The sequence below is a fragment of the Taudactylus pleione genome, unplaced genomic scaffold, assembly GCF_031769625.1.
Source record: "Taudactylus pleione unplaced genomic scaffold, aTauple2 ptg000309l, whole genome shotgun sequence".
NCBI lineage: Eukaryota > Metazoa > Chordata > Amphibia > Anura > Myobatrachidae > Taudactylus > Taudactylus pleione.
Window position 1 is genome coordinate 10,159,340 of NW_028284710.1, and position 27,238 is coordinate 10,186,577.

At 46.4% G+C, this 27,238-nt stretch overlaps 1 protein-coding gene across 2 annotated transcripts in view; it reads left to right on the forward strand.

The window, feature by feature from the left end:
- ATPSCKMT (ATP synthase c subunit lysine N-methyltransferase) overlaps window positions 1-27,238 on the forward strand; it is a 138,707-nt gene that overhangs the window by 51,403 nt on the left and 60,066 nt on the right. For both annotated transcript variants that reach the window (XM_088442349.1, XM_088442350.1), the window contains exons 2-4: window positions 3,113-3,399; window positions 11,971-12,108; window positions 15,910-15,960. In XM_088442349.1, the coding sequence (XP_088298475.1) occupies window positions 3,113-3,399; window positions 11,971-12,108; window positions 15,910-15,960 (476 nt within the window). The remainder of the gene's footprint in view (window positions 1-3,112; window positions 3,400-11,970; window positions 12,109-15,909; window positions 15,961-27,238) is intronic.

Sequence of the window (27,238 nt, forward strand, 5' to 3'; positions counted from 1 at the left end):
GTACATGCCTATGTCCACATTTCTCTGAGTTCCTCTGTGCAAATCTACACCAGGATCTCTACATTCTCAAGTTCATTTCCAGTGTTCAAGTATTCCGTTCATTTCCAGTGTTCAAGTATTCCATGAATTTCCAGTGTTCAAGTATTCCATTCATCACCAGTGTTCAAGCATTCTCAAATTCATTTCCAGTGTTCAAGTATTCCATTCATCACCATTGTTAAAGTATTTAGTTAATCACCAGTGTCCAAGTATTCAGTTCATCACCAGTGTCAAAGTATTTAGTTCATCACCAGTGTTCAAGTATTCCGTTCATCACCAGTGTTCAAGTATTCCGTTCATCACCAGTGTTCAAGTATTCCGTTCATCACCATTGTTCAAGTATTTAGTTCATCACCAGTGTTCACGTATTTAGCTCAACTCCTGTTTTCAAGTATTATCTCAATTCCTGTGTTCAAGTATTATATAATCTCCTATGTTCAAAATATTATCTAAACTCTGGTGTTCACGTAGTCACTTCATCTATTCATGCTAATATAGTCCCGGTCTTTCTGCTACTCCCAGGTACCCGTCCAGAGGGCCGCGACCTGCCTACTTGGTGCAGTGAAACCCAAGTCCCAATTGGAGGGGTTACTGATGAAGACCACCTCCGTGCCTCTGGGCTGGTCTAGCCAAACCTGGGTTTGGCCGCAATAGGGAGACCTAGTTATTGGCACTCGCTTAGTTGTTCCCTAGCCACCCTAACCCACTGGCTTTTACCCTCACCTGAGTATTTTCCTTGCGGATTGTGACACCTCCCTTATGTCTATATGCCAGCTAAATGACACCCTTGTCTTCATGCCAGCCCAGTACTCCCCTCATGTACTTCTATGCCGATCCAGAGCCCCCCTTATGTCTATACTCCAAGCCAGAGCACCCTCATGTACATCTGTGCCAACCTAGAGCCCCCTCTCGTGTCTATAGCCAGACAGAAAACCCACTTAATGTACTTCTATGCCAGCCCGGAGCCCCACTTATGTCTATATTCAAGCATAGGGTCTCTCCTTGTCTTTTTCAAGCATAGGGTCTCTCCTTATCTTTTTGCCAGCCCAGAGACCGCCTTATATTTTTGCCATACCAGAGCCCCCTCATGTACATCTATGCTAGCCCAAAGCCCCCCTTATGTCAGAGCCCTCCTATGATTTCTATATACCAGCCCAGAGCCCCCCTCACAATACTTACCTCACTGAAAACGTCCTTCTATCTTGCAGCAGATTCTATGGTTTATGCATCCGCTCCAAATCTGCTCCACTGCACTGACTTCGTCATGCTAATTTTGGAGAAAGAGCTGTAGAGAAGGCCTGCTTGGCAATTACGCTGCTAAGCTGTGCCACCAGGCATTCCTCTCCGGACAGGTGTGACTTTAGCTCTGGAGGAATCCTGGACGGGGGCCGGATATTAGCCAGGGCCGTGCTGCTTTTAGCTGCCCCTGATCTAACATATTGATACGTATAGTAAGGAATGGGGAGGTGGAAAAGGATCAATTGCACAGAAATATGTAGACAGTGAAACTAATTCAATTCAACACAAATCTAGGTGAAAAGAAGATGCACCCTTGGAGGAAACTATATATATTAAACAGGGCAAAGCGAAGAAAGGAAAAAGTTAAATTTTATTGGTATTCATTAAAAATAGAAATGGCTTTATACACACCGATCAGACTATACAGTATAGATATAATATTAATTGAAATATCACAATGTAAATAAACAATTCTCCTTTAAGGAGATCTACTGAAACATTCCTATAAGTACCAATTTATACATCATTTCCAGCGTCCCCCAGGGGAATAAATGCATTAAGTAAACTAACAGGCTATATGATGTATAGTTCAAAATTGAAAGTTATCCTTCAGATATTACACAAGGTATAATCAAAGCATGTTATGTAATCTGCAATTTATATAACTATTCCTCATGTCCCAAGGGATCTGATTTATTAATGTCATAAATATTGGCTGAGTTGTACGAAAAAAATACAATACAATAAGATGATCTCGATTTCAATAATTGCCTTATAGGCATATACATGTATACAGTACATATATATCTTATTTATCCCTGTGAGAAAAAGTGCTTAATTTATAGGTTCTAGGACGAATATACTTTTGTTCATTGTCCCATCAAGCATAGTTCTCTTAAAACTATATTACACATGTATGTAAGCGGATTCTTTAAGATATACATCCAATAGTATTGTCTACATGCATACAGAGGTATTGTTCACCATGTATATATGTCTCAGCAAAAAAATAAATTATCAGTATAATATCCTATATGGTAAATAGCACATCACAGCAAAATAAGTAAAAACACATATATAAATAAAGATTCTAAAGTGAGTAAAAGAAAAAAAGCCGAAATAATAAATAAATAAGTACAATTATAGAAGTGAAAAAACACACACATTGTTAAAATGCTAACACCACGGATAACCACCACTAGTACAATAAATGTTCAGTAGTAGAGGCGTCCCTCAATTCTACCTGGGAGAGTGTAGGTAGCACACAAAGGACCTTAGTCAGAGCCGCTCGCAAAATGCAAGCGCTCGATCTGAATGAGGGCGATCGCTTCTCTGTAAAGAGCCGGCCTCCTGGCCGCTCGCTAAGCTGTGGGCTAAGCTTGCGACGAGACCCTTGCGGTAGGGTCTCGTCTGCCGCAAGCCCAGTGAGCTTTCGGCTCTAATAGAGCCAGAAGCTCACCACTGACATCACGAGTGATGTCAGTGGGGCCGCCCCCAAACGGCAGGCGTTCCTTCGGGAACGCCTCCGTTTGGCCAGCCACCCCCCCACCCCGCCTACAAAACGGTGCGAGCTGTCGATCACCATCGACAACCGCCCCTTTTGTAGTGAGCCCCGGAGCAAGAGAATTTAAACATCTTTATTTAAGATCTTTACAGTTTATATAAAGTATAGGTATTTAAAATGAAAGGACTTATTTTTTTGTTAATTTAACATTTCGCTGCAAAGGAGACATCTAGAGCAATGTTCACCTAATGTTAATTAATTACACGTTTGTTTGTGCACTTACTACAAGAGTTTTATCATTAAAATCTTATTTGTTTTCTTAATTTACAGATTTATCCGTGATGTCAAAATCTGTTTTTAACGTACAAGAAGACCTTGCGTTGGATCGTACTACTGAAAATAAAAAGATAAAACAGTGGGGGCTAGTGGCCACTGGTGTTGTGGGAGGTGCATTGCTGGCACTGCATGCTGTTGTTACTCCATTTGTAGCCCCAGCCCTGAGAAAAGTCTGTCTGCCTTATGTACCTGCAACAAAAACACAGGTGGAAAATGTATTGAAAATGCTCAAGTCTAGAAAAGGACTTGTTGTTGACATAGGGAGCGGTGATGGACGTATTGTAAGTTGCAAGTATTGGTTTATTTTATTTTTATTATGTTTGTTGGACTCTTTTCTAATTGTGTATGTTACACTATAAAGCTTTATATGTATATATGATCTAGACCAGGGATGGCTGGTTTAAACCACCTTGGTTTAATTGAAATGTTTTTTGTTTTTTTTAAACACTCTTTTTTTTAATCATGCAGTGAGTAGAGGCACGGCGTTATCACTTCTTAAAAAAGCCTATTATAAGGAAATCCCCATGGTAGTATTTCACATTTTTGTTGCTTGTGGTCTTCATTTAAGTGAGCTCAACCAATACAGTAAATTCACACATAACAGAGAAATAGGAAGGGTGAACCAGATCAGAGAGGTACTAAATCTGCCTAGCATCAGCTAAGACTCCACAAACTCGGTACCTAAAAATTCTATAGAACAGGAGAAAACAACAACTAACATTCACAATCTTAAAGGGTAAACAACTCCAACACATTAAAGTGGCAATACACAGAGAAACACCTCATGGTTTAATCTAATTTTTATTTCAAATCAAAACCTTCAGTCCTACTGAGATGAGTGGAAGGAAGAAAGGCTTAGGGCCCGATTCAGCAGCGATCGCTACTGCGATCACAGCTGCAAATTTGCACAGAACGCAGCTGCGAAAATATGCTAATGCTTGCCAAAGCTCAGCCGGCATAAAGACACCCACTTCTGCTTTCTCATAGCCGTCCAGTGGTGTAAACATTGGTACCATCGACGCACATCAGGCAGTCATGCAGCATTTACAACAGGTCTGACCAGCCGCAGACACTGCAAGTCTCCTCACACGCAAAGAGCTCTCATTCTGCATATGCAATGGCAGTGACTAATTTATGTACACCCATGAAATGGCTTTCAAACACGTCTGCGTTTTTCTGACACCCCCCTCCCCCCAGGTCACCACCCCCAAATGCTGACATCCTGTCACTCACTTTGAGATGGATTCCTCTGTGCATCCGTAATCACAATGCAATCACTGCGCACGCGTCTTATACGCCTGCGCAATGCCAAACATTCACTCGTTGTGCATCCGTAATCACAAATGCGTTCACTACTGAATCAGGTCCTTAGTCTGGCTTTCTTTTGATAAGATAAAACACTTTGGATTGATAATGTTATAAGGCATTAGAGCATGGTTGATCAAGGTTTCTAATACATAACAGTGTTTCAAAGTATTAATATAATAAGAAGGATTCAATTTTTTTAATTAAAACCTTAATGCATAAAAAACTGGTATAAACAGAAAGGGTTTTTTTTTATTTCTTTCAAGAAACTTTTTTTTCCATCCCTAATATAGACATCATTAAAGTGTGATGAATATTGTTTTTAATCATCACGGAAATAAAATTATACAAATACAAAATTGTTTACAACTGGAAAATAGTTAATTTTCATTCATTATTTTATACACAATTGTTAAGAGTGCCTGCAAACTATTGAATGCAAGTCACATTCTCTTAACTCGTTTCCTCATTTATAAAGGATTGTGAGAAGAAGTTTTGTAATCGTGAATTTAATGCAAGTACTTGCCTAGCCAAAATGCACATTTTACTGAAGCTGTTATTACTGGAGGATCAGCAGCTAAGATCTGTGACAAGGTTACCAACCTACCAATACATGCAAGTCCAGCTCTCCACTGACCAGAAATAGACAATCTTTAACTTACTATCTAGTATTCTAGAATTAGATTAAATACAGCCTTGTTCACCATCTTATAACAAATATATTAGTATACAGAGGTGAACAAGACATATTGGTGAACTGTGGCCCAAGTGTATTGGAGTCAGCAACTAAACGGAGGCTTCAAGAAGGTTTTGATAAATGGCTGTACTTCATCTAATTCTAGTAAGGGAATCAGTATATGTAATGCAGCTGGATGTAATGCCGGCAGACTAAATACCGACGTTGGAAGCCCGAACCGTCAGTGCCTAGCCCTAAGTCCCCTTGGAGGTTCCCTAACCTAACACTCCCGCCGCGCGGCTAAGCTCTAACACGGCCCGACTTATCTTCGTTCGGGAAGCCGGCTGTCTAGATTCCGGTGTCGGGGTCTAGACGGGCGTAGGGATTTCAACGCCTGTATTAAGTCCCGTCGGGATTTAAACAGACGGCTTCCCGGTCGTTTGCATTTTGACCGCATCCTCTAGTAATTATATACAGTTAGAGCATGTGTAGCAGAACCATTATGTGTTACACCATGCCAGTTTACTTAAGTTTTTGGATACACTTGAGAGAATGTGATATCTAACAGAAAGAAGTACAAATTCTATTGGGACTGATCTCTACTATCAGTGAAAAGCTGGACTTGTAATATAACTGTTATTTAGTGCCTGGGATACATTGAGACAGTGAGTGCCCTTACATTTGGTGATAACAACACTGAGATTTGAACTTTGGGGCAATTTAATTCTCCACAATGTCTGGCTATACGTGTTACATCATTGTGGAGGGAAGTATGTATCTTGTCTACATAATGCTATCAACACTCAATATGTTGACAGCATTATGTCGACAGGAGATGGCTGACATGGTTGTAATGTTAATTAAGCATTTTCTTCTTCAGGGTCCATAGGGTCCACAGGTATACCATGGGGTGTGTGTGGTTGGAGAGATCTGGGCACAAAACAGCTTGGGTAGTTGATTTAGTGTCCATTATAAGTATATTTATTTGCATTGTTTGTGACTTGTGCTAGCTCTGCTGTGGTGATATACTGTCTTAAAACTTTCTGGAATTGGACAAGATTGTGGCTACTGTGGCAGCCTCAAAATCTGCCTTTCTGCCATCAGCAGCTGCCCCTAGGCATAGGCTGTCCTCTTCTCGGTCCTATCGCCCCCAGGGTAATGCAAGAGGACAGTCCTTTCCCAGGCAGTCTAGTTCTCACAAGGCCACCAAGCAGCGATCCAAGCAGTCTTGGACGTCCAGCTTCCAAGTCTGATGGAAAAAACCCGCCACCTGATGGGACCGGCCTCCTCATGGGGGATCCCAGGGTGGGAGGCCGACTTCTTAAATTTTCCGTCTATTGGCTTCAAACAGATGCCTGGGTCCGAGAAGTGGTCTCTCAGGGGTACGCCCTCACCTTCCTGAGGCGTTCTCCCCAGCAATTTTTTTTTGTACAGGTCCCCCATCAGACCCTATCAAGGTCCTGGCCCTCCAGAAAGCCATTCACTCCCTGCTGCGTTCAGGTGTGATAATACCGGTTCTTTCGGCTCAGAGAGGAACTGGTTTTTATTCTACTCTTTTTTGATTCAAAAGCCGAATGGGTCTTATTGGCCTATTCTGAATCTCAAACCCCTCAACAAATTTATCCAAGTGCCCAAGTTTCACATGGAAATTCTACAATCAATTGTCCTGGCATTGGAACCTGGGGATTTTATGATTTCACTGGACATTCAGGATGCATACCTTCATGTACCTGTTACTCCAACACACCAGCGGTTCCTACGGTTTGCTGTTCTGCTGCAACATTACCAGTTTCGGGCGTTGCCTTTTTTGTATGTCAACAGCCCCTCGGGTCTTTACCAAAATAATGGCGTGATGGCGGCACACCTCAGACGCCAGGGAGTCAGAATCATGCAATAGCTAGACGACCTTTTAATCTTGACAGACTCACCGGTTGTGTTACAACGCCATCTCCAGCTGACCGTGGACTGCCTGCAAACACATGGCTGGCTCATCGATTGGAAGAAGTCCTCCTTATCTCCGACACAGCGGATGGTATATCTGGGGGCATTCCTGGATTCTCGAATACAGAGGATCTTTCTGCCAGCGGACAAGATCTTGACACTATACTGGCGTGTGCGCAGCTTGCTCCAAAATCAGAGGGTATCCATTCACTCATCAATGCAGGTCATGGGGTCCATGGTATCCCTCTTCGATATGGTAGAATATGCCCAGTTCCACTCCAGGCCCCTTCAACAGCTGATTCTCTCCTGGTGGAATGGGCAGTATCATCTGATCCAGTCCCAGACGATCTTCCTCTAGAGGTTCGGCTTTCCCTCTAATGGTGGCTACAGACGTCCCATCTGGACAAGGGTCGCCTCTTCTGGATTCCAAATTGGGAACTTCTCAATATGGATGCCAGCCTTCACGGACGGGGCATGGTAATCGATCATCATACCTTTCTGGGGCGGTGGACAACCCAGGAAAGTCGCCCATAAACATTCTGGAGCTGCGAGTAGTATACAGAGCACTCACTCTGGCACAAGAACTCCTCCGGGGGAGGCTGGTTCAAATCCAGTTGGACAACACAACTGTGGTAGCCTACCTCAACCATCAGGGAGGCAATTGATGTTGGGCAGCCATGCGGGAAGTAGCACACATCCTGGTCTGGGCAGAATGTCATCTCCTGGCAATCTCGGCAGTGTTCATTCCCGGAGTACTCAACTGAGAAGCGGAGTTTCTAAGCCGTCAAGACATACACGCCAGAGAGTGGGCTCTCCACCCAGATATCTTTCAACTCCTGGTGGACAAATGGGGCCTGCCAGACGTAGACCACATGTCCTCATGTCACAACCACAAGTCCCCAGGTACGGGTCCAGGACCAGAGAACCCTCAGCCGCCTTCATTGAGGTGGGTCTTCAGTCTCGCATACCTCCTTTCCTCCGATCTCCTTCCTTCCGAGGGTTCTTTGAAAGTTCAAGCAAGAAGGCAGTACGGTGGTACTAATAATCCCAGTCTGGCCCAGGCAACATTGGTTCACCGACCAATCTGAAAGGGGATTCATCAGAGAAAATAACTTTACCAGTCCAATCCCTGTACCTTTTGCAGAATATCAGTCTGTCCCTGATGTTTTTCCTGGAGAGAAGTGGCTTTTTTGCTGCCCTTCTTGACACCAGACCATTCTACAAAGTCTTCGCCTCACTGTGCGTGAAGATGCACTCACACCTGCCTGCTGCCATTCCTGAGCAAGCTCTACACCGGTGGTGCCACGATCCCACAGCTGAATCAACTTTAGAAGACTGTCCTGGTGCTTGCTGGACGTTCTTGGGTGCCCTGAAGCCTTCTTCACAACTATTGAATCTCTCTCCATAAAGTTCTTGATGATCCGATAAACGGTTGATTTAGGTGCAATCTTACTAGCAGCAATATTATTGCCTGTGAAGCCCTTTTTGTGCAAAGCAATGATGACTGCACGTGTTTCCTTGCAGGTAACCATGGTTAACAGAGGAAGAAAATTATTTCAAGCTCCACCCTCCTTTTAAAGCTTCCAGTCTGTTATTCTAACTCAATCAATATGACAGAGTAATCTCGAGCCTTGTCCTCATCAACACTCTCACCTGTGTTAATGAGAGAATCACTAACATGATGTCAGCTGGGCTAAAATGCAGTGGAAATGTTTTTGGTTCATTGTCATGGCAAAGAGAAACTTTGCAATTCATCTGATCACTATTCATGACATTCTTTAGTATATGCAAATTGCCATCATAAAAACTGAAGCAGCAAACTTTTGTGAAAACCAATACTTGTGTCATTCTCAAAACTTTTGGCCATGGCTGTACACGCAAGCTGATCTTCCTGTTCCAAACAGGGTTACAGCACATTCTACACGGTCTGTGGGACCCTCTTGGGCAGTTCGATGTGCGCTTTGCTGAACAATTGTGCAAGGCGGCCACATGGTCTTCCGCCCACACCTTTCTCAGGTTCTTTGATATCTTTGCCTCTCAGGATGCTTCCTTTGGGCGTCGGATTCTCCTTCCTGCTCAGGAGCGTCCCCATCCTTAGGGGAGACTACTATGGGACATCCCCATGGTATCCCTGTGGATCCCCTATGGACCCTGAAGAAGAAATTAAGAGTTATGGTAGACTTACCTTTGTTAACTCTATTTCTTCGAAGTCCATAGGATCCACAGGGTGTCCACCCTGATGCACCTGGCCTCATTGGGTATTTCTTCTCTAGACCACTGATTCCTAAATCTTCTGGGAGAGTGTTTCTTGAGTGTACTATTCTTCCTTCTCCTCTCTCCTGCTTCTGCCTTGGGCTTGTTTACAAAACTGTCTGCCTGTGGCTGGGCTATATGTGGAGGAGGACCAGTGCATTCTGGGAGATAAAGCTTTAACTGTTTGGTGCCCGAATCTCTCCAACCACACACACCCCATGGTATCCCTGTGGATCCTATGGACTTCGAAGAAATAGAGTTAACAAAGTTAAGTCTACGACAGGGCCGGCCAAAAGGTCGATCGCGATATACCGGTAGATCGCGGAGTTCTCGCCGGTAGATTGCGGAGTTCTCGCCGGTAGATCGCGACCAACCTACTGCAGTTCCTGGGAATGCTGGTCTCTGAAGTGATCAGAGACTAAAGAAGCCTCATATCTCTTCAGGGGCCAGTGTTCTCAGTGATGCAGTGCGTGGGTGACGTCGTGATGTCTCTCGCGTCTCCTGTGATGTGAAGCGCCTGCGCGCCTGCTGGATCTAATTAGATCCAGCCAGCGGCAGGCAGCGGATGACTACGCAGGAGCGCTGGCCAGGTAAGTAATGCATAGGGGAGGGGGCACCAGTCCTGGGGGCACAGCATAAGGGTCACTACTAGGCGCATTACTGGGGGCACTGCATAAAGGGCACTACTGGGGGCACTGCATAAGGGGCACTACTGGGGGCACTGCATAAAGGGCACTACTGGGGCACTGCATAAGGGGCACTACTGGGGGCACTGCATAAAGGGCACTACTGGGGCACTGCATAAGGGGCTCTAATACAGAGGGCATTGCATAATGTTCACAACTACAGGGGCATAGCTTAAGGGGCTCTAATACAGAGGGCATTTCGTAATGGGTACAACTAGAGGGGCATTGCATAAGTGGCTCAAATACAGGGGCATTGCATAATGGGCACTACTGCTGGGGGAATTGCATAATGGGCACTGCTACTGGGGGCATTGCATAAGGGGCACTACTACTGGGGGCACTGAATAAGAGGCACTACTACAGTGGTCATTGTATAAGGGGCACTACCGTGGGCATTGTATATAAGGGGCACTACTGTGTGTCGTAACGTAATTAAGGGACACTACTATGTGGTGTAATGTGAATAAGATTGTCCTGTTGTGTGGAGTACTTTGAATTGGGGATACTATGTGTGATTTCGCCAGCAGACTCCCATGTTCCTTGCTGTGAGGTCATGCCCCCTTTTTTGCATACCACGCCCCCATTTTTGGCTCGATAGATCACAAAAGGTTTTAAGTTTTAAAAGTAGATCACCGAGTCCAAAAGTCTGGCCACCCCTGGTCTACGATAACTCTTAATTTAACCATTCTAACTTTAAAGATGATCGTTAAGTGTTATAACACCAACACTGTTAAAATGCTGTAAATAACATTACAACTGTATTGACAAGCCATATGTATCCCATTGTAGAGTGTCTTTGTGTTAGCCCATTGCTAAGAAGTGAATAGCCATTTTAGTGTAATTCTCTTATAGTTGCTATGTTGAACCAATGAGCTGCTACTTTGACCTTTAACTGGGTAGAAAATATTAGGTCAGGCGGGACAAACCTGAGTGACAGGGAATGAAAGAAAGGACAAATTAAATGAGAGGGAGGGAATAAATAACAGTTGGATAAACTATAGATGAGGGCTATGTGGGAGAAATTATTTACAGAGGACAGGTTGGTGGTAAGGAGAATTACATGGGGTGTGTAGAGAAGAACTTATGGGGATTGCCCATAGACACTGTGCCTGACCTCCGCTTTGTCCACCAAGTGTAAATAAAGTGTGAAGTAGTGATTATTGACCCCCAACCTAAAAAACATAAAAAGCTCATAAAGTCTGAGGCTATGTGCATTATTTTATTGTTTGCCCAGGCTCCATCTGTACTTTATGCTCTTCTCATTGCAGGTTGAATGATGTGGTAAATATATTGTGTGCATATTGGGAGTATGTATCCTAAAATAAGAGTATTCTTATTATTCTGAGCACCTGAACAATACAATTCACCATGTTTGTGTGGGGCAGTGGAGATTTTGAAATAAAATAACCAAAATAAATATTCCAGTCTCATTAGGCCTAATCCTGAGTCACAAACAGCATTGTCTATTGGTGGTCGCCCGTCTATGAGTAATTATACAAATGCCGCTACAAACTGAGAATCCCACTTTTTGTGCCCATGTAGGCTATAATACCGATTAGTGTGTCCTTATACGCCATTGGTTGCACCACTGATACTTACACCAGCCCTATGGCAGCTGCAGTTTCTACATCTGGCTAGTACTTCCAATGCTTACTGCCAATTTTTGCTTGCACTAATAGACACCACCCGAGAATGCCCATCACTATTCTGCCACATTTCCGATATCACCAGAATCCATTGCAACAGCACCTCTGTGCGTACACTCTGTGTAACCCATGCAATGTGGGGGTTTTCAGAAATTTTAGTGCAGTTGCAAAAAATGCTCTACTATATGAACTGCGTGCGACTCAGAATTAGATCCATTGTGTGGAAGCTTCTGGGTATATTTCATACATTGTGACACAAACTGTAAATGATTCTAGGAGACTAATAATGCATGATTAATATTAATGACTATTACATTATATCTAATTTCATGTATGTTGTCAAAGGTAATAGCTGCTGCAAAAAAAGGCTTCCGAGCTGTGGGTTATGAATTAAATCCTTGGCTGGTCTGGTATTCCCGGTATAGAGCTTGGAAAGAGGGTGTACATCATAATGCCAAATTTCATATATCTGACTTATGGAAGGTAAATTATGCTAAATCTTTTTCTAATAACTTATTATAATATTATTTATATAACTTGTGCTTTTATTGTGCACCAAAATCTGCACTTATTTACAGATGTATTTCACTTCAAAAATTTTATATTAAATGTCTAATACAGTTAGGGCATAAATGTCATAGGTGAGAGATTAGACAATGAGAGTTTAGCAGTAACCTCTCACATTGGCCGAGTTTTATATTCAAAATGGGAAAACATCTGGCTGAGATTTTAAATCGTGAGAGTATTTTGATCTGCGAGTTTTCTCTGTTGCTTTGTTCTCGGACTCTATTGCATTGGCCGAGTTTAAAAAGTGTGAGAAAGGTCTCACATTTTCTAAACTCTCATCCTATTACATTTGGCCCAAAATGTTTGTAGCGCCTAAGCCCAGGGGTAAATTTACTAAGTGGCTTTCCAGCGGTTTTGGCCCCAGGATTTAAAAGTACAATAATACAGTTCACTCTAGGTCCGGTTAGGGCGCGCCCGAAAAGGAGGCGTGGCCAAAGAAAAGGGGGTGTGTCTGTATGACGAGTCCCCTTTTCGTCACTCCTGGGGGCGTGCCCAGCACTAACGGACATGCCGGGCAGCCCCCAAGCGCTGTGGTCACTGTCCATTCACCGGCTGTGACTGCTGCGCCGCCGTTTTGACCACCAGCGAGAGACAGCGACCCGCGGGTGGAGGCAGAACCAGCAGGCTGTCTCAGATGGCCACCGCGCTGGAGGGCAGGGCCCGTTCTGCCCTTCAGAAATAGGGCAGGGCGCGTTCTGCACTTCAGAAATCGGGCAGTGCGCGGCACCCCGCTAAAACAGCCTAGCGGGAACACTAATATTAAATGCAAAAGGAGGAGTGAACCAGTAGTAAATATAACCCCCAGTGTTTTGCAGACTTAGATCAGGTACACATTAGCACAATGTGTTTTCCATCCGATGGGGCGACCGACGGAACAACATTGCGGTCGCCCGTACACACTAAACGATATAACGTGCAACCGCGCAATATATCATTCAGTGGCCTCATCCAGGAGCATGGGGTCGGACACGATATATTCTGATCTGCAGGTGTTTTTGGGATTGCAGGTGCTTGCAGCAGGTGGATTTTTCACGTTTTTTAAAAGTTCACTTTACAGACATAAAAACATGCTAGCACCCATTTTCAAGCAACCCAAATTTGACAGGACTACTTATTTTCACCAAAAAATACAGCTTTATGCCATTCTTCACCACTTTTACCTAGACGCTAATAGCAAGCAATTTACACAACTTAAGTACCCTAGGTTAATATATCTTTTTCTGGGGTACAGACTGATTTCCCCAATTCTTTCAGTACTTTTCGCCTGTTCCGCATTCGCCTATTTCCGTTTTCGCCTGTTTTGCAATTGAATTAGGCGAAAAGCGGGGACGAGCACGGAATTAATTCGCCTCTGAAACAGGCGAATGAAGCGAACAGTCGGACAGGCGAAAACTTTGCCTCTAATTGAATATGGCTCTGTGCGTTCTAATTTCCCTGGAAACTACATATCGTGCCAATATTGCTCTAGTTGGTACCCAGCCTTAACCTACCTGCAGAACTTTTGTGCCCTATGACACTGGAAAATGCAGTGTTAGAAGAGCTCATGTGCTACAATCCTTGAAGTCACGTCCCAAACTAGATAACGTTACAGGCTTAACCTTATTGAGTGGGCAAAGTCTATAATGTCTATACTGTAGTAGGTAACTGAATTTGACATAGTTTCGATACAATAACCATAATAACTTGTAGCCTAACACCAACCTATTTAAACCAATGCCACTTCAGAGTGCAACTTTACACCCCAAACACCTAAACAAAGTAGCGCTTTCAGAAAGAGACAAACTGGAATAAAATCAGAAGAGACAGTAACTGTTGATGTAATGGCAAACCCCCATCATGTATCTCAGTCAACCTTCAACCCTGCCTGGCATACTGTATATTTTTGCCAGATTGGCCACACTGCTTCTTATAAAAAAATGAAAAAAAAGGTTAGAAGCTGAAAATGTTTGTACTCACGTTGCCCTTAGTCAGGGCTTTACAATTTTTTCTAAAACCTAGGAGCCAGGATGAAAGTGTAGGAGCCAGAGATCCCCCCCCCTTCCCCCAGGGCTGCGTTACTGAGCACCTACACCCCAGGAAACCAATCCTCATGGCCACACCACTAACGGGGTGCCCCAGGTAAACCACCCTCCCACAGCCACATTATTGAGCAGCTAACCCGCCTCTCCAGGCAACCAACCCCCAGAAAGACCACCCCTCCGCAGCCAAAAAACCCCGGGCAAGCAAAGCCACCGCCGGCAGTGGGTGAACTGGAGAGTGGTGGGCCCAGATGCAAGAATATGCTTTGGGCACCCTTATGCAGTGCCCCCAGTAGTGGTCCCCCCTATGCAGTGGTCCCCCCATGCAGTGCCCCCAGTAGTAGTCCCCCCTCTGCAGTGCCACCAGTAGTAGTCCCCCCTCTGAAGTGCCCCCAGTAGTAGTCCCTCCTCTGCAGTGCCGCCAGTAGAAGTCCCCCCTCTGCAGTGCCCCAGTAGTAGTCCCCCCTATGCAGTGCCCCCAGTAGTAGTCCCCACTATGCATTGTCCTTAGTAGCGCCTCCCTATACAGTGCCCTAGTAACACCCCCCCCTTATACAGTGCCCCAGTATCAGCCACCCCCCCTGTGCAGTGCCCCCAGTAGCGACCACACCCCCTATGCAGTGCCCCCAGTAGCTGTCCCCCTATGTAGTGCCCCTTTAATCAGTGCCCCCAGTAGTAGTCCCCCCCCTTGTAGTCCCGCCAGTAGTGCTCTCCCCCTTGTAGTACCCCCAGTAGTAGTCTCCCCCTTGTAGTGCCCCCAGTAGTAGTCCCCCCCTTGTAGTGCCCCAGTAGTAATCCCCCTTGTAGTGCCCCCAGTAGTAGTCCCCCCCCCCTTGTTGAGTCCCCAGTAGTAATCCCCCTTTTAGTGCCCAGTAGTGCTCTCCCCCTTTTAGTGCCCCCAGTAGTGCTCTCCCCCTTGTAGTGCCCCCAGTAGTGCTCTCCCCCTTTTATTCCCCTCAGTAGTGCCACACGTAATAAAAAAAAAAAAAACCACTTACCTGAATCCCCGCTCCCGCCGCCGCCATCCGCTCCTCCGGTCGTCCTCCCGGGCCAGGCCACTCTGCATTATGGGAGAGACTTCATGACGTCTCTCCCATTACCCACTGCAGGAGCCGGAAGATGGAGCGGCTCCTGCAGTGGGCGCAGCCGCAGTCAGTGAGAGTCTAACAGACTCTCATTGGCTGCCACTTAAAACAAACACACAGCTGCCGGCGCCGGCGGCTGTGTGTTTGTCAGTCACTGTGTAGCGCTGACCGAACTCCGTCCGGTCAGCGCTACACGCTCGGTGCAATCTGTGTCACAGAGACACAGAATGCCCGCGGCCAAGCCCCCTGCACATGGCACCGTGCCCCCCGGCCCAGCTCGTCACTGACTACAGGGCCCGGGGGTTGCTGAAAATCTGGTCGCCAGGCAACCAAATCTGGTCACCATGGCGACCTGGCCCCCTTTTGTCGAGCCCTGCCTTAGGTCACGTGTGGTGAGTCAGAGGTGAAGCTTTGAGTGCATTGCTAGTCTGGGCTAAGGGAAGCCATTGCTATATTGCAGCACAAATGAGCAATGTTCTGATGTATTTAGTACTGTTGTGGGCAAACTATAATGTATCATAATACTATAAAAATAATATATTTTGTAAAATGTAGCTAAAACTAGACAAATTCATTGATATTACTTAAAAAAATGTTTTTCTTTTTTTTAATAGGTCAGCTTTTCACAGTATACAAACATTGTAATTTTTGGTGTGCCACAGATGGTAAGTACTTTTTTTCTAACATTTTGTATTGATTCTAGATGCTTAATAGGGCTACCATATTTTTGATTTAGATTCCCACTATGCACTAAGGGCATATGGAGACCATAAGAATGAAATTACATAAAACGATTTGCTCAGTCATTGGGGTCCATACAATGTTTGGCTGATAACTGCACATATAGGGGCACAGGCAGAGTAGGACGTAAACACATTTTACGACATGCTTTACGCACAAATGTCTTTTCACACTGTAAAAGCATACCAAGTTAGATTTACCATTTACACCTCATAGCTCGAAGAGAGTGGGCATGTTACCAAAGTGCAATAAGTTCCTGCAAAAAGTGTACCATGCTGTACTCGCAATAATAAAATATTTTCTAGTCAGCTGGTAAAGGAGACGGCTACTGGTTAGGGATGGGACATCAAAAGGAAAAATTGGAAGTACTGATGCTTTTAACATTGGTCACAAAACATTTAGTCCTAACCGCTGGTTCCAGAACATGAATAGTTTCCAATTTTTACTTTTATTTCTATTTGTTTGAGATAAACTAGCTAATTAAACACATTATTCAAACACATTTATTTCTACATCAGGGTCCATAGGGTATCCACAGGATACCTTGGGGTATAGGTGATGACGTCAGGTATCGGGCGCCATAGAGTTAAAGTTTTCAGCCTCCCAGGATGCACTAGGGTCCCCCACCTATACCCCGCCCCCGAGCCAAGGCATCTCAGTTTCGTTGGTGCCCGGCTCGGAGTCGGATGCACCTGTTTAGAGGAGGGCTAAGGTTAGCCCCTGAAGTTTCTTCGCAAGCAGCTGTGGCTGCTCATCTGGAAGTACAGCATGGACAGCCAATGCTGACGTCCATGCTGTCTTCCCTACACCCCCGCCGGTACCAGAACGCCGGTACTGATCCGGGGATGCTGGTAAGCATCTGGTGTCACAGCTAGTGGTGACCCCAGATGTTTGGGACCATGGCCGGATTCAAGGGGGCAGCAGGTAAGCAGCAGGCTCCCGCGGTGGGTCCCTGCTGAGCACATGGTCCAGAGTCCCCAGGCAGGGGGCTCCCTGGGGACTGGCTGCAGCGTGGAGCCAGGTAACTAACCTGCGCTTCCACTACCCCCCTGGGACAGCGGACCGCGGCTGAGCGGTAGCGCTGCGGCGTCCCAGGGGTTAATTGCATGCCAGGGGAGCGCGCCTTCCCTGTACACAGCCGGCGCCTCCCCCGCTGCACACAGCCCTCTCTGCATCTGCTGACTGGCCCTGTGGCAGCGCTCCTCCCCCAGGCCGGCCTCCTCTCTGCTCCTCGGTGGCCATCTTTGCTGAAGCATGGTGAGCGCTGCTGGACGCTGATGATCGGTGGCATCGTGGTCTGGGTCCCCCGGCATACCTCTCCTCCGTTGGTAACAGGTCTGTGTATGCAGCGCTGTGTCCTACCAGGCTCTGTGTCTGCGTAGTTGAGGATCAGCGCTGATAGTGCAGGAATTGATTCCTTTGCATTGTATGTGACTTCTGCTAGCGTCTGCTGCCTGTACTTTCACTTTCTACTGTCAGCCATTTTACTGTCCCTGCTCTTCTTCTGCTAAAGCCCTTGCGGTGCGGTGATTGCAGGGTGGTTCTCCCACTATACTAACAAGTATCAGTGAGAGGGGTCACATACATACCATCATGTCTGAGAGTGACTTTCCTCTCCAGCTTATGTGTACTGCGTGTAAGGTACCAATAGCGGAGGGGGAGGGTAACGCGGAGGGGCTATGTCGGCAGTGTTATTTATTGGCGCGGCCAATTACTGTCATGGCTCCTGTACAGGAACCGCCCTGGGCTTGTTTCGCCAAAGCGCTTACAACCCTAGTGGGCCAGTTAGCTCTGCAGCCTGCGTTTTCACAGATGGGATTGTCCCAGCAGTCAGTGGTGTCGTCACCCATGCAGGGTTTCCCGAGACAATTGATGGTACCCCACAGTCTCCCTATTTCCCCTCCCCAGGTCTCTCAGGAGCCTGCGTGGGTTAGTTCACTGACAAGTTCTGTACAGCATTTGTCGGACGTGTTACAAGGGGAGTCTGTGTTGCGGCCACATAAGCGGCCGGCGGCGTCTTTGTCCACTCCTTATGAGGATGACGACGGGACGACTGATGATGGGGAGATTGTGGATCTTTCTGACGAAGAACCTCTCCGTACTAAAGAGTCGGACGCCAAGTCCAAGGTTTATATTCCTGGTCTTATTCGGGCAGTCCGCACGGCTTTAGTGATTGAGGATGAAGATCCTTCGGTGTCCAAGTCAAAATATGCCTTTTTTAAGGATATTAAGGGTGGCGCCACAGTTTTTCCTCTTTCTGGTCAGTTAGTAGACCATTTAGAGGAGGCGTGGAAACACCCTGGTAAATGGTATCAGCCTCAGAGACGCTTGGCGGTGGCTTACCCGTTTGCGGACAATTATTTTTCTAAGTGGGAATCCCCTCCACAGGTGGATTCTCATGTGACACGCCTGTTCCGAAGTGCCACGTTGCCCATGCCCTCCATGTCCTCCTTGAAGGACGCTACGGACCGTAAGGTGGAGATCTGCCTAAAGTCTGTTTATTCCCTCGCGGGGGGGGGGGGGGCAGCCAGGCCGGCTATGGCCATTTGTTGGGTAGCCAGAGCTACGGAGTGCTGGGCGGATAGTTTGGAGGCGTCTTTGGATTCCGACTGTTCGGCTCAGCAGACGGAGTTAGTAGGCAATCTCCGGGATTCGGCCACTTACATCAATGAAGCGGCCTTGGATATCAGTACCCTAACTTCCCGGCTTTCTTCGGCAGCTGTAGTTGCTCGTCGCACCTTATGGTTGCGATCTTGGAAGGCAGACGCTGATTCCAAAAAGGGCTTGGAAGCTTTGCCTTTTAATGGAGAAGTCCTATTTGGTCCGGATCTGGACAAAATTGTAGCCACGCTGGCGGCAGCCAAATCTGCATGTCTCCCATCTGCTGCCGTTCCTTCCAGTTCAGGTACGTCGTCCTTTCGGCCTTACAGGGCCCAGGGTAGGCCTAAAGCACAGTCTTTTCCCCGACAAGCTGGCCCCAAAAAACCGTCCAAGCCCCGGAAACAGGCCTGGAGTACCAGACGTCCGGCCCCTAAGTCAGATGACAAGCCGGCGGCCTGACGGTCCGGGCCTCCCTTTGGGGGATTCCAAAGTGGGAGGCCGCCTGCTGCAGTTCGCCAGTGTTGGTCGGTAACCACAACAGACAATTGGGTTCACGAGGTGGTTTCTCACGGGTATGCCCTCTCCTTTCGGCACAGGCCCCCATCCCGATTCTTCACCACGGGTCTTCCATCAGACCGGAACAAAGCCATGGAACTACGGAAGGTTTTGCACACTATGCTCCAGGCTGGAGTTATAGTGCCTGTTCCATTCTCCCAGAGGGGCCAGGGTTTCTATTCCAATCTGTTTTTGGTGCAGAAACCCAATGGGTCGTACCGTCCGATCCTCAACCTTGAAGCACTCAACAAGTCCTTGCGGGTGCCGAGGTTTCGGATGGAAACTCTACAGTCCATCATTCTGGCGCTGGAGCCTGGGGATTACATGGTGTTGTTGGACATACAGAACACTTACCTGCATGTCCCTATTCTTTTACGCCATCAACAGTTCCTCAGGTTTGCAATCCGCAACGATCACTTCCAGTTCCGGGCGTTGCCTTTTGGCCTGGTGACAGCACCACGTGTGTTCACCAAGGTTATGGCGGTCATGGCGGCTTCCCTGCGGCTGCAGGGAGTCCGCATGTTGCCGTACCTAGACGACCTTCTGTTGGTAGCAGGATCTCCTGAGCTCCTTCTACACCACTTGGACCTGACGATTGCGGTACTGCAATGGCACGGCTGGTTAATAAACTGGCAGAAGTCCACCCTGATCCCGTCTCAGAGGATTCTACACCTCGGAGCCTTATTGGACTCCAGACAGCAAAGGATCTTTGTGACGGGGGAAAAGATCTCTGCCTTACAGTTGAGGGTGCGCAGTTGTCTGCAGAGTCGCCGAGTGTCTCTGCACTCGGCGATGAGGTTACTGGGCTCCATGGTGTCAGTATTCGACATGGTGGAATATGCCCAGTTTCACTCCAGACCTCTGCAGCAATTGATCCTGTCCAAATGAAATGGACTGCCTCAGAGTCTAAAGTCCCAGACGATGGTGCTCACTCTTTGACGTCGTGGTTGTTGAAACGGCCGTGTTAAGGTCCAGGGGGTTTTCCAGCTCTGTAGTGCAAACTATGCTAAGGGCTCGGAAACCATCTTCTGCAAGGATATACCATCGTGTGTGGCATACGTTCTTCCAGTGGTGTCGACCGAGAGGTTATGCCCCTCGGGAGTTCCGTCTGTCTAGAGTGTTAGCTTTCCTACAGGCGGGACTGGACCATGGGCTTCGCCTTGCGTGTCTGAAGGTGCAGGTGTCTGTCCTGTCAGTCTGGTTCCATCGTAGGATTGCTGCATCCCTGATGTGCGCACCTTTATGCAAGGTTTTCTTCGAATTCAGCCACCTTTTGTTCCACCGGCGGCGCCTTGGGATTTAGCTGTGGTCCTGAGGGTTCTTCAGGGACCGCCGTTTGAACCACTGGGCTCAGTGGACCTTAAATGGCTAACAGCTAAAACAATTTTCCTTCTGGCCATTGCTTCGGCCAGACGTGTTTCTGACTTAGGGGCTCTCTCCTGTAGACCCCCTTTTCTGATTTTTAATAGGAACCGGGCGGTGCTGCGCACTCGTCCTGGATTCCTTCCTAAGGTTGTTTCAAGTTTCCACATCAACGAGGAAATCGTTGTGCCGGCTTTCAACTCACCTGACCTTTCAGTGGGTGAGGCCACTTTGGACGTTGTGCGGGCCTTAAGGATTTATGTTGACCGCACTTCTTCGTTTAGGAAGTCGGACGCCTTGTTTGTCCTCTATGGCATCCGTAAAAAGGGTTGGCCTGCTTCAAAGCAGACTTTGGCACGTTGGATTCGTATGGCAATTTCTGAAGCTTATCTTCATGAAGGCCTTCCGGTTCCATCCTCTGTGAGGGCTCATTCCACTAGGTCTGTGGGTCCTTCGTGGGCAGCTCGACGTGGTGCCTCTGCAGTCCAGATCTGCAAGGCTGCCACGTGGTCCTCAGTCCATACCTTTGTGAGGTATTACGCGTTTGACACCTTTGCCTCTCAGGATGCTTCCTTCGGGCGGCGGATTCTCCTTTCAGCACAGGAGCGTCCCCACCCTTAAAGGATACTGCTTTGGGACATCCCCAAGGTATCCTGTGGATACCCTGTGGACCCTGATGTAGAAAATATGAGATATGGTAAGAACTTACCTTTGTTATCTCTATTTCTACGAAGTCCATAGGGTTCCACAGGACTCCCGCCCTGTCGCACCTGTGCTGCAGATGGGCTTTGCTCTGGTCACCGGTTTTTCCGTCTCCCTCTGGTGAGAATGTGATTCTTGTGTGTGTCCAGATCTTTTTTCTCTCTCTTCCTTATCCTCCTCCGGCCTATGGCTTGGTACGTAACTGAGATGCCTTGGCTCGGGGGCGGGGTATAGGAGGGGGACCCTAGTGCATCCTGGGAGGCTGAAAACTTTAACTCTATGGTGCCCTATGCCTGACGTCATCACCTATACCCCAAGGTATCCTGTGGAACCCTATGGACTTCGTAGAAATAGAGATAACAAAGGTAAGTTCTTACCATATCTCATATTATTTGGAAGTCTTTCATAGTGACTTTAGTACTATAATGAAGACATCTTATATACAGGTAGTAGTAGTACTTGAAAAGACTTGTTGTCTTGGCAGAGATGGCTTACAGTAGCTGAGCTGACTCAGCCACTCCTTTCCTGTTGCTAATACTTTCTGCAGCTTTGTGCAAGTATATAATATTAAACAGAGGCTGGAGATTCCCCCCTCCTCATATATAGATAAATACTGTTACACAGGGGCCAGTGGCTATTTCCTCCTCACATGTATGTAAATATTAAACCCCCACCCCCTCCCAGTACAGGTCACACTGGTGCAATAGTTTATACTGTATACTAAAGAGTCCATGCAGCTGGAATTACTCATTTGCTCGGCCATAATATGGCAGCTCCAGTTTTTGTGTAACATTGTTCTGTAATTAAAGGAAGGCTTCAAATAGGTGGTAAGTGGCCATGATTCTAGCAGGCCAAACTCTCCTTACCCACTGATACCCACCACTCACACACCATATTTGACTGTGTGATCGCTGTTCAGTTTCAGTGGTTACACCGTGCTCTGCTGCTGCTCGCGTTGCACCCATGACACCCATATGAGGGTCCTGACAAATTCTGAGTTGAGTTCTTCTGACCTAGTGCCTGATTCAGAGCCGGACGCTATTTGTGCTCGCTCGTTCAGAAAATAGGGGTGGCTATTCAAATGAACCGTTCGCTCTTTGCGGTCTGTTCACGCCTCTATGTCTGAACGAGCGAACAAAACTAGCGGTCGTTTTTTGAAAAAATACGCCCCCTGGCCGCTCGCATCCTACGTCATGTCTGCTATTTATTAGATTAATCGAGTACATCGACCAGGGTATGAACTGCTCGCTATTCTTGTGATTGGTTTTTGCTACCACAATTTTGCGAGCAGTTCTGACTATAAAATAACCCAGTGACGTGGTCAATGACGCTGCTGTATTAATTATGCACACCCTTAAAATGCCCGTTTTGACCTTTAAGCACGCCTGCGTTCGGATATCCACTCCCCGTTTTCAAGCACCTTCCCCTGTTACCACCCACATACGCCTCATTCTGTCACTCAAAATAGCAGGCATTCGCTATTTAGCGAACAAACGATTTTCGGCCGCACTGACTGGTTTGCGCATGCGTATTACGATCCGTACGCATGCGCAGTTGGGCAAACATCGCTCGGAGTGAATGAGCGGCCGCTTACGAGCGGCTCTGAATCAGGCCCCTAGTCAGCATACAGTGCACTCTGTCATCATGAAGTAGAGTAGCACAGGGAGTCTGAGAGCAACTGTCCGGCCCCCCATGTTTGCTCCTACACTGCTTGCCCAGCTGATTCTCTGCTGTAGGTGGGAGAAGGCAGGAGACCATCACAGCATGCCTACATCTGAATGAATCTATTGATTATGAAGAAACAATTCAAACTACACCATCAATGGAAAAAACTTTGACCATTGAAACCAATGTTCTTATTAGTCATATGTTTATTGTTTTATACCAGTGTAGATGTTACAACAAAACTCCTACACCTTTTATTATTATAGATAAATGTATGCTTTTTGTCTGCTGAAATACTTAGTCTGAAATTTATTATGGAGTTGAGGAGACATCAGGATACTCATTATTACATGAATCAATTTTGTGTTTGTGAAACATTCTGTTGCATTGCCTGGAGTACTCCTGAAATGCAGTTGACGAACAAACTGCAAGATGAAGGGGTAGATTTACTATCCGTCGGGTTTACAAAGCCACCAATGATCGGCTTTGTCCAATGGATTTCAAAGGGAAATAGTAATTAATGCTAAACCACGATGATTTAGCGTCAATTGCTATTGTTTTTTAAAATCGGTCAAAGCTGCCGATTATCGGTGGCTTTGTAAACCCCGACGGATTGTAAATCTAGATGAAAGTCTCAAAATAAGAATAAGTTTAAGACTGCCAGGTCTGAGCAAAATTCAAGTCTTTCTCTGTAATGGAAATGGAGGTAATGCTGCCCATCCACTAGGCGGTTTTGACAGGCGATTGCACGATAACGACGTCGCAAATCGGGCACTTTATAGTCGGAAACGACCAGCAATGCGCGCGCCCCCCTGCTACTTGCTGTTCTTCCTATATATATATATATCTGTAAAGTTTTCTTTTTTAACTGTCTAAAACTATTATTTCCAAAAATGCCCTCAAAATTGATGATAAAATGTTCAAATTATGTAAACAAGAGCTATTTAACCCTTCTTCAGTATGATTTGATTAACAATTCTGCATATTTGTAAATACTGAATGGGGTTTAAATAGCTCTAATATACATAATTTCATAAACCATTTTGGGAATTTTTTTAAAAAAATATTAGCGAGTTAAGTAATTAAAGGGTGTGTATTGTGATATATCTGGTGTAATTAGCTCAGTAGAGAGGTCAGTGGTGCAGTGAGTAGGTGCATAATAAAAATCCACACGCAGCTTTTCAGGTTTAAATTAAAATAAATGATGCTTTACTGTCAGCATTCATGAACAAAAAATAACATTCAGGGCACTACCACACTTCTTGAACCCTGACTATCATGGACAGCTAGTCTGCAAATGTAACACAGTCTCTTGTAGTCTATCATGCACTACTGATCGCAGATTCCTGATGATCGGGAATCTGTGCAGGCGTCAGACCCGTTCTGCGCATGTGCAGAACGGGTCTGCGAGTCCGCTCGCAAACTGGCAGTGATTAACAGTCTGTTGCCATTTGAGGGTGGGGAGGGGGCGGCGACAGCCTCAGTTAACCGACACGGAGGCGTGTTGCCGCCGTTGGGGGGGGAGGGAAGAGGCCAGGAACTCCCGTCGGCTGACTGAGATTTCCTGGCCTCTTCCTTGCAGCAGCGGCGGCCGGCTGCGTGACCCCATGCGTTGGACAATGCAGCTCGGATACGTAACGCAGCAGGAGGCGTGATGCCTACTACTGCATTAGCATATCAGCACAGACCGAATTGCTTAGCTGCTTGCGAGCAGCTTAGCTATTCCGGCTGAAGCTGAATCAGGCCCTCAGTCCTGTCTCTTACAAGTATAAACACTGCCTCCTGGCCTTTACACAAAGTCTCTCTTGTGGTCCTCCCTGCCTGGCGTGCAGGTCTGGACACTGGCCTGACTTTCATAAAGTCACACAAACAGTCTTTGAGATTTGTGGTCCTCCGTGCCTGACTTTATGGCACTTTATCGGTTGCCATAAATCGCTCAGCAATTGCTAATATATTTAACCTTTGCAACAAATTTCTCCTGAAGCTTGACATTCTCTATAGTCGTATTCATCTCTTTTTGGTTGTATTTCCTCACATCAGACAACAGGAAGTCTGGACCTTCATACTGCACACTTTTTGCAATGTCTGGAGTCAAGGAAGCAGATTCAGAGACCAAAACTATCCCCTGGAAGTCAAATGTATTCAATTTCTCTTTTTTTTTACTACATTGATCAACAGGGCAAGTTAATCCAGTGAAAGATGCGCTTTGAATGACCGCACCGTGGTACAGTGTTGACCAAGACAGATGCAGACTTTTTTTTAGAATCTTCTGGTTCAGACAAAGAATGGCTTATTCTTGGTTTCTTCTTAACAGAATAAAGGTTTCTCTTGCTTAAACCTCTTACTGGCACACCAATTGGACCACGTCTTCTTGAAACTTCTCTAACCTTCAGCCTTGATTCACTGTATCGGCTACTAGCATGCTTCACTGGTAACTCATCCTCTTTTAAGGAGCCACCATCATCCTGAGAACCACCAGCATAATAATTTTCAGACCTTGGATTTATATAATCAGATGACATACTGGTACTGCCACTCTCAGGTTCTGGACTCTCTTGTCCAGGTAACATACTTGGATGTAGTGTTCACTCTAGGCCTGGCGTCGGACCTAGAGAAAGGGCACTTGTGTCATTATGATGCTTCCCCTTTCCGTCACTCTTGGGGTGTGCCTGGCACTTACGGACATGCTGGGCAGCCCCCAAGCGCTGTGGTCACTGAATGGATGCCGGGTGCATCCATTCACTGGCGGTGGCCGCTGCACTGCCGGAGGGCAGGGTGCTTTCTGCCCTTTAGAAATAGGGCAGTGTGCGGTGCCCCGCTGAAACAGCCTAGCGGGAACGCTATAGATGTTTATTGCATAGATCCACAAGCTTCATCTCATGGGTTTGATGGCTATCTGCCACGTCAGCAATGCTCATTTCTTTTGGATTTTGGGGGGCATCTGTTTGCTGGGCACTCAAAATTTAATGAACAACTTCAAAATGTTCCATCAGCATAGATTCCAATTTACCCTCCACATAGGTCTTTAATTTAGCTTCTGTTTAGCTGGTTTACTTGCTTAACACCTTTTGTAGTGTGAGATAACTTCACTTCCTCACAGACAACTTCAGCTGCATTGCAAGTTCCATCTTGGTTGCATAAAGATACTGGGTCTGATTCAGACCCACTTGCTAGCACTGTGCGCTCGCAAGCGGCCCGATGGTTTGCGAACGCTCATGCACACGCTTCATTCTGCGCGTGCGTGAAGTACTCTGTGCGATTGCAGCCCGCTCGCTCGCCCAGCAAAGACAGCCCAGAGAAATGAGTGACCGGAGAGGCCGTTTGTTGGTGGTAACCGTGGCAGGACACTAATAACGGGGGTGTGGAGGTGCGAACGCAGGCTTGCCTAGGTGTTTCAACGCCGTTTTTAAGGCATGCATAATTAACAGGCAGCGTCATAGTACACGTCACATGCCTATTTTTTACACTGAAGTCCTCGCAGTGCTTGCAGCAGGGTAAGGCAACCACATGCGCTGCGTTAGCTTCCGATGGTGTTCGATGTACCAATGTTTTAATACACTTCCTGGAGATGACGTGCGCTAGTGGGCGTCTCAACATACACTAATGGGTGTCTGCATACACAGAGCGATCGCTCGCACAGCCAAAGTGGGTGTGCTTATGCCTTGGCGAGCGATCGCTTCCCATGTCGTCACTTTCAAAAATTTGCATACACTGGATGCGAGCGATCGCATCTAGCGAGCGGGTCTGAATCAGGCCCACTGTTTCTTGTACAGGTGTATTATTCTTCACAAGACTGTCAATATTAATTTTCTTTAAGGCTTTGCTTTCTACTGCTAAATAGTGTGACCTAGTCACATTCACATAACTTTGACTACATGGCGACACCATAGTCTCATCCTTGGGAGCCATCAATAGTTCAGTAGGATTTGTATATCTTGTACCTTTTCCTCAAGAGACAAACAATCATCATCTGTATTTGTCAGCTTCACAGCACCAACTTTAGAGACAGCTTTATTATCTGGAACTGGAACCCTTTGGGAAGACTTCACTCCTTCAGACATAACGTGAAGTTGAATGTCCCTGCAAGGTATCTCATCCACGTTTACAACACATCCTTTCAAGGAGTTTCCCAACTTTGATACTTCTATCCCAGCTTGCACACAGGTATATTTGATGAGGACATTTCCATTGTCCCACTGCTGCTGAAAGAGATTATCCTTCTGGATCATCCTACTTTGTTCAAGCAATTCACTGTTTGTTTGCTGTTCATTATACTAGTCACTTTGCATCTGTAGCATATCACTCTTCATGCCAGCA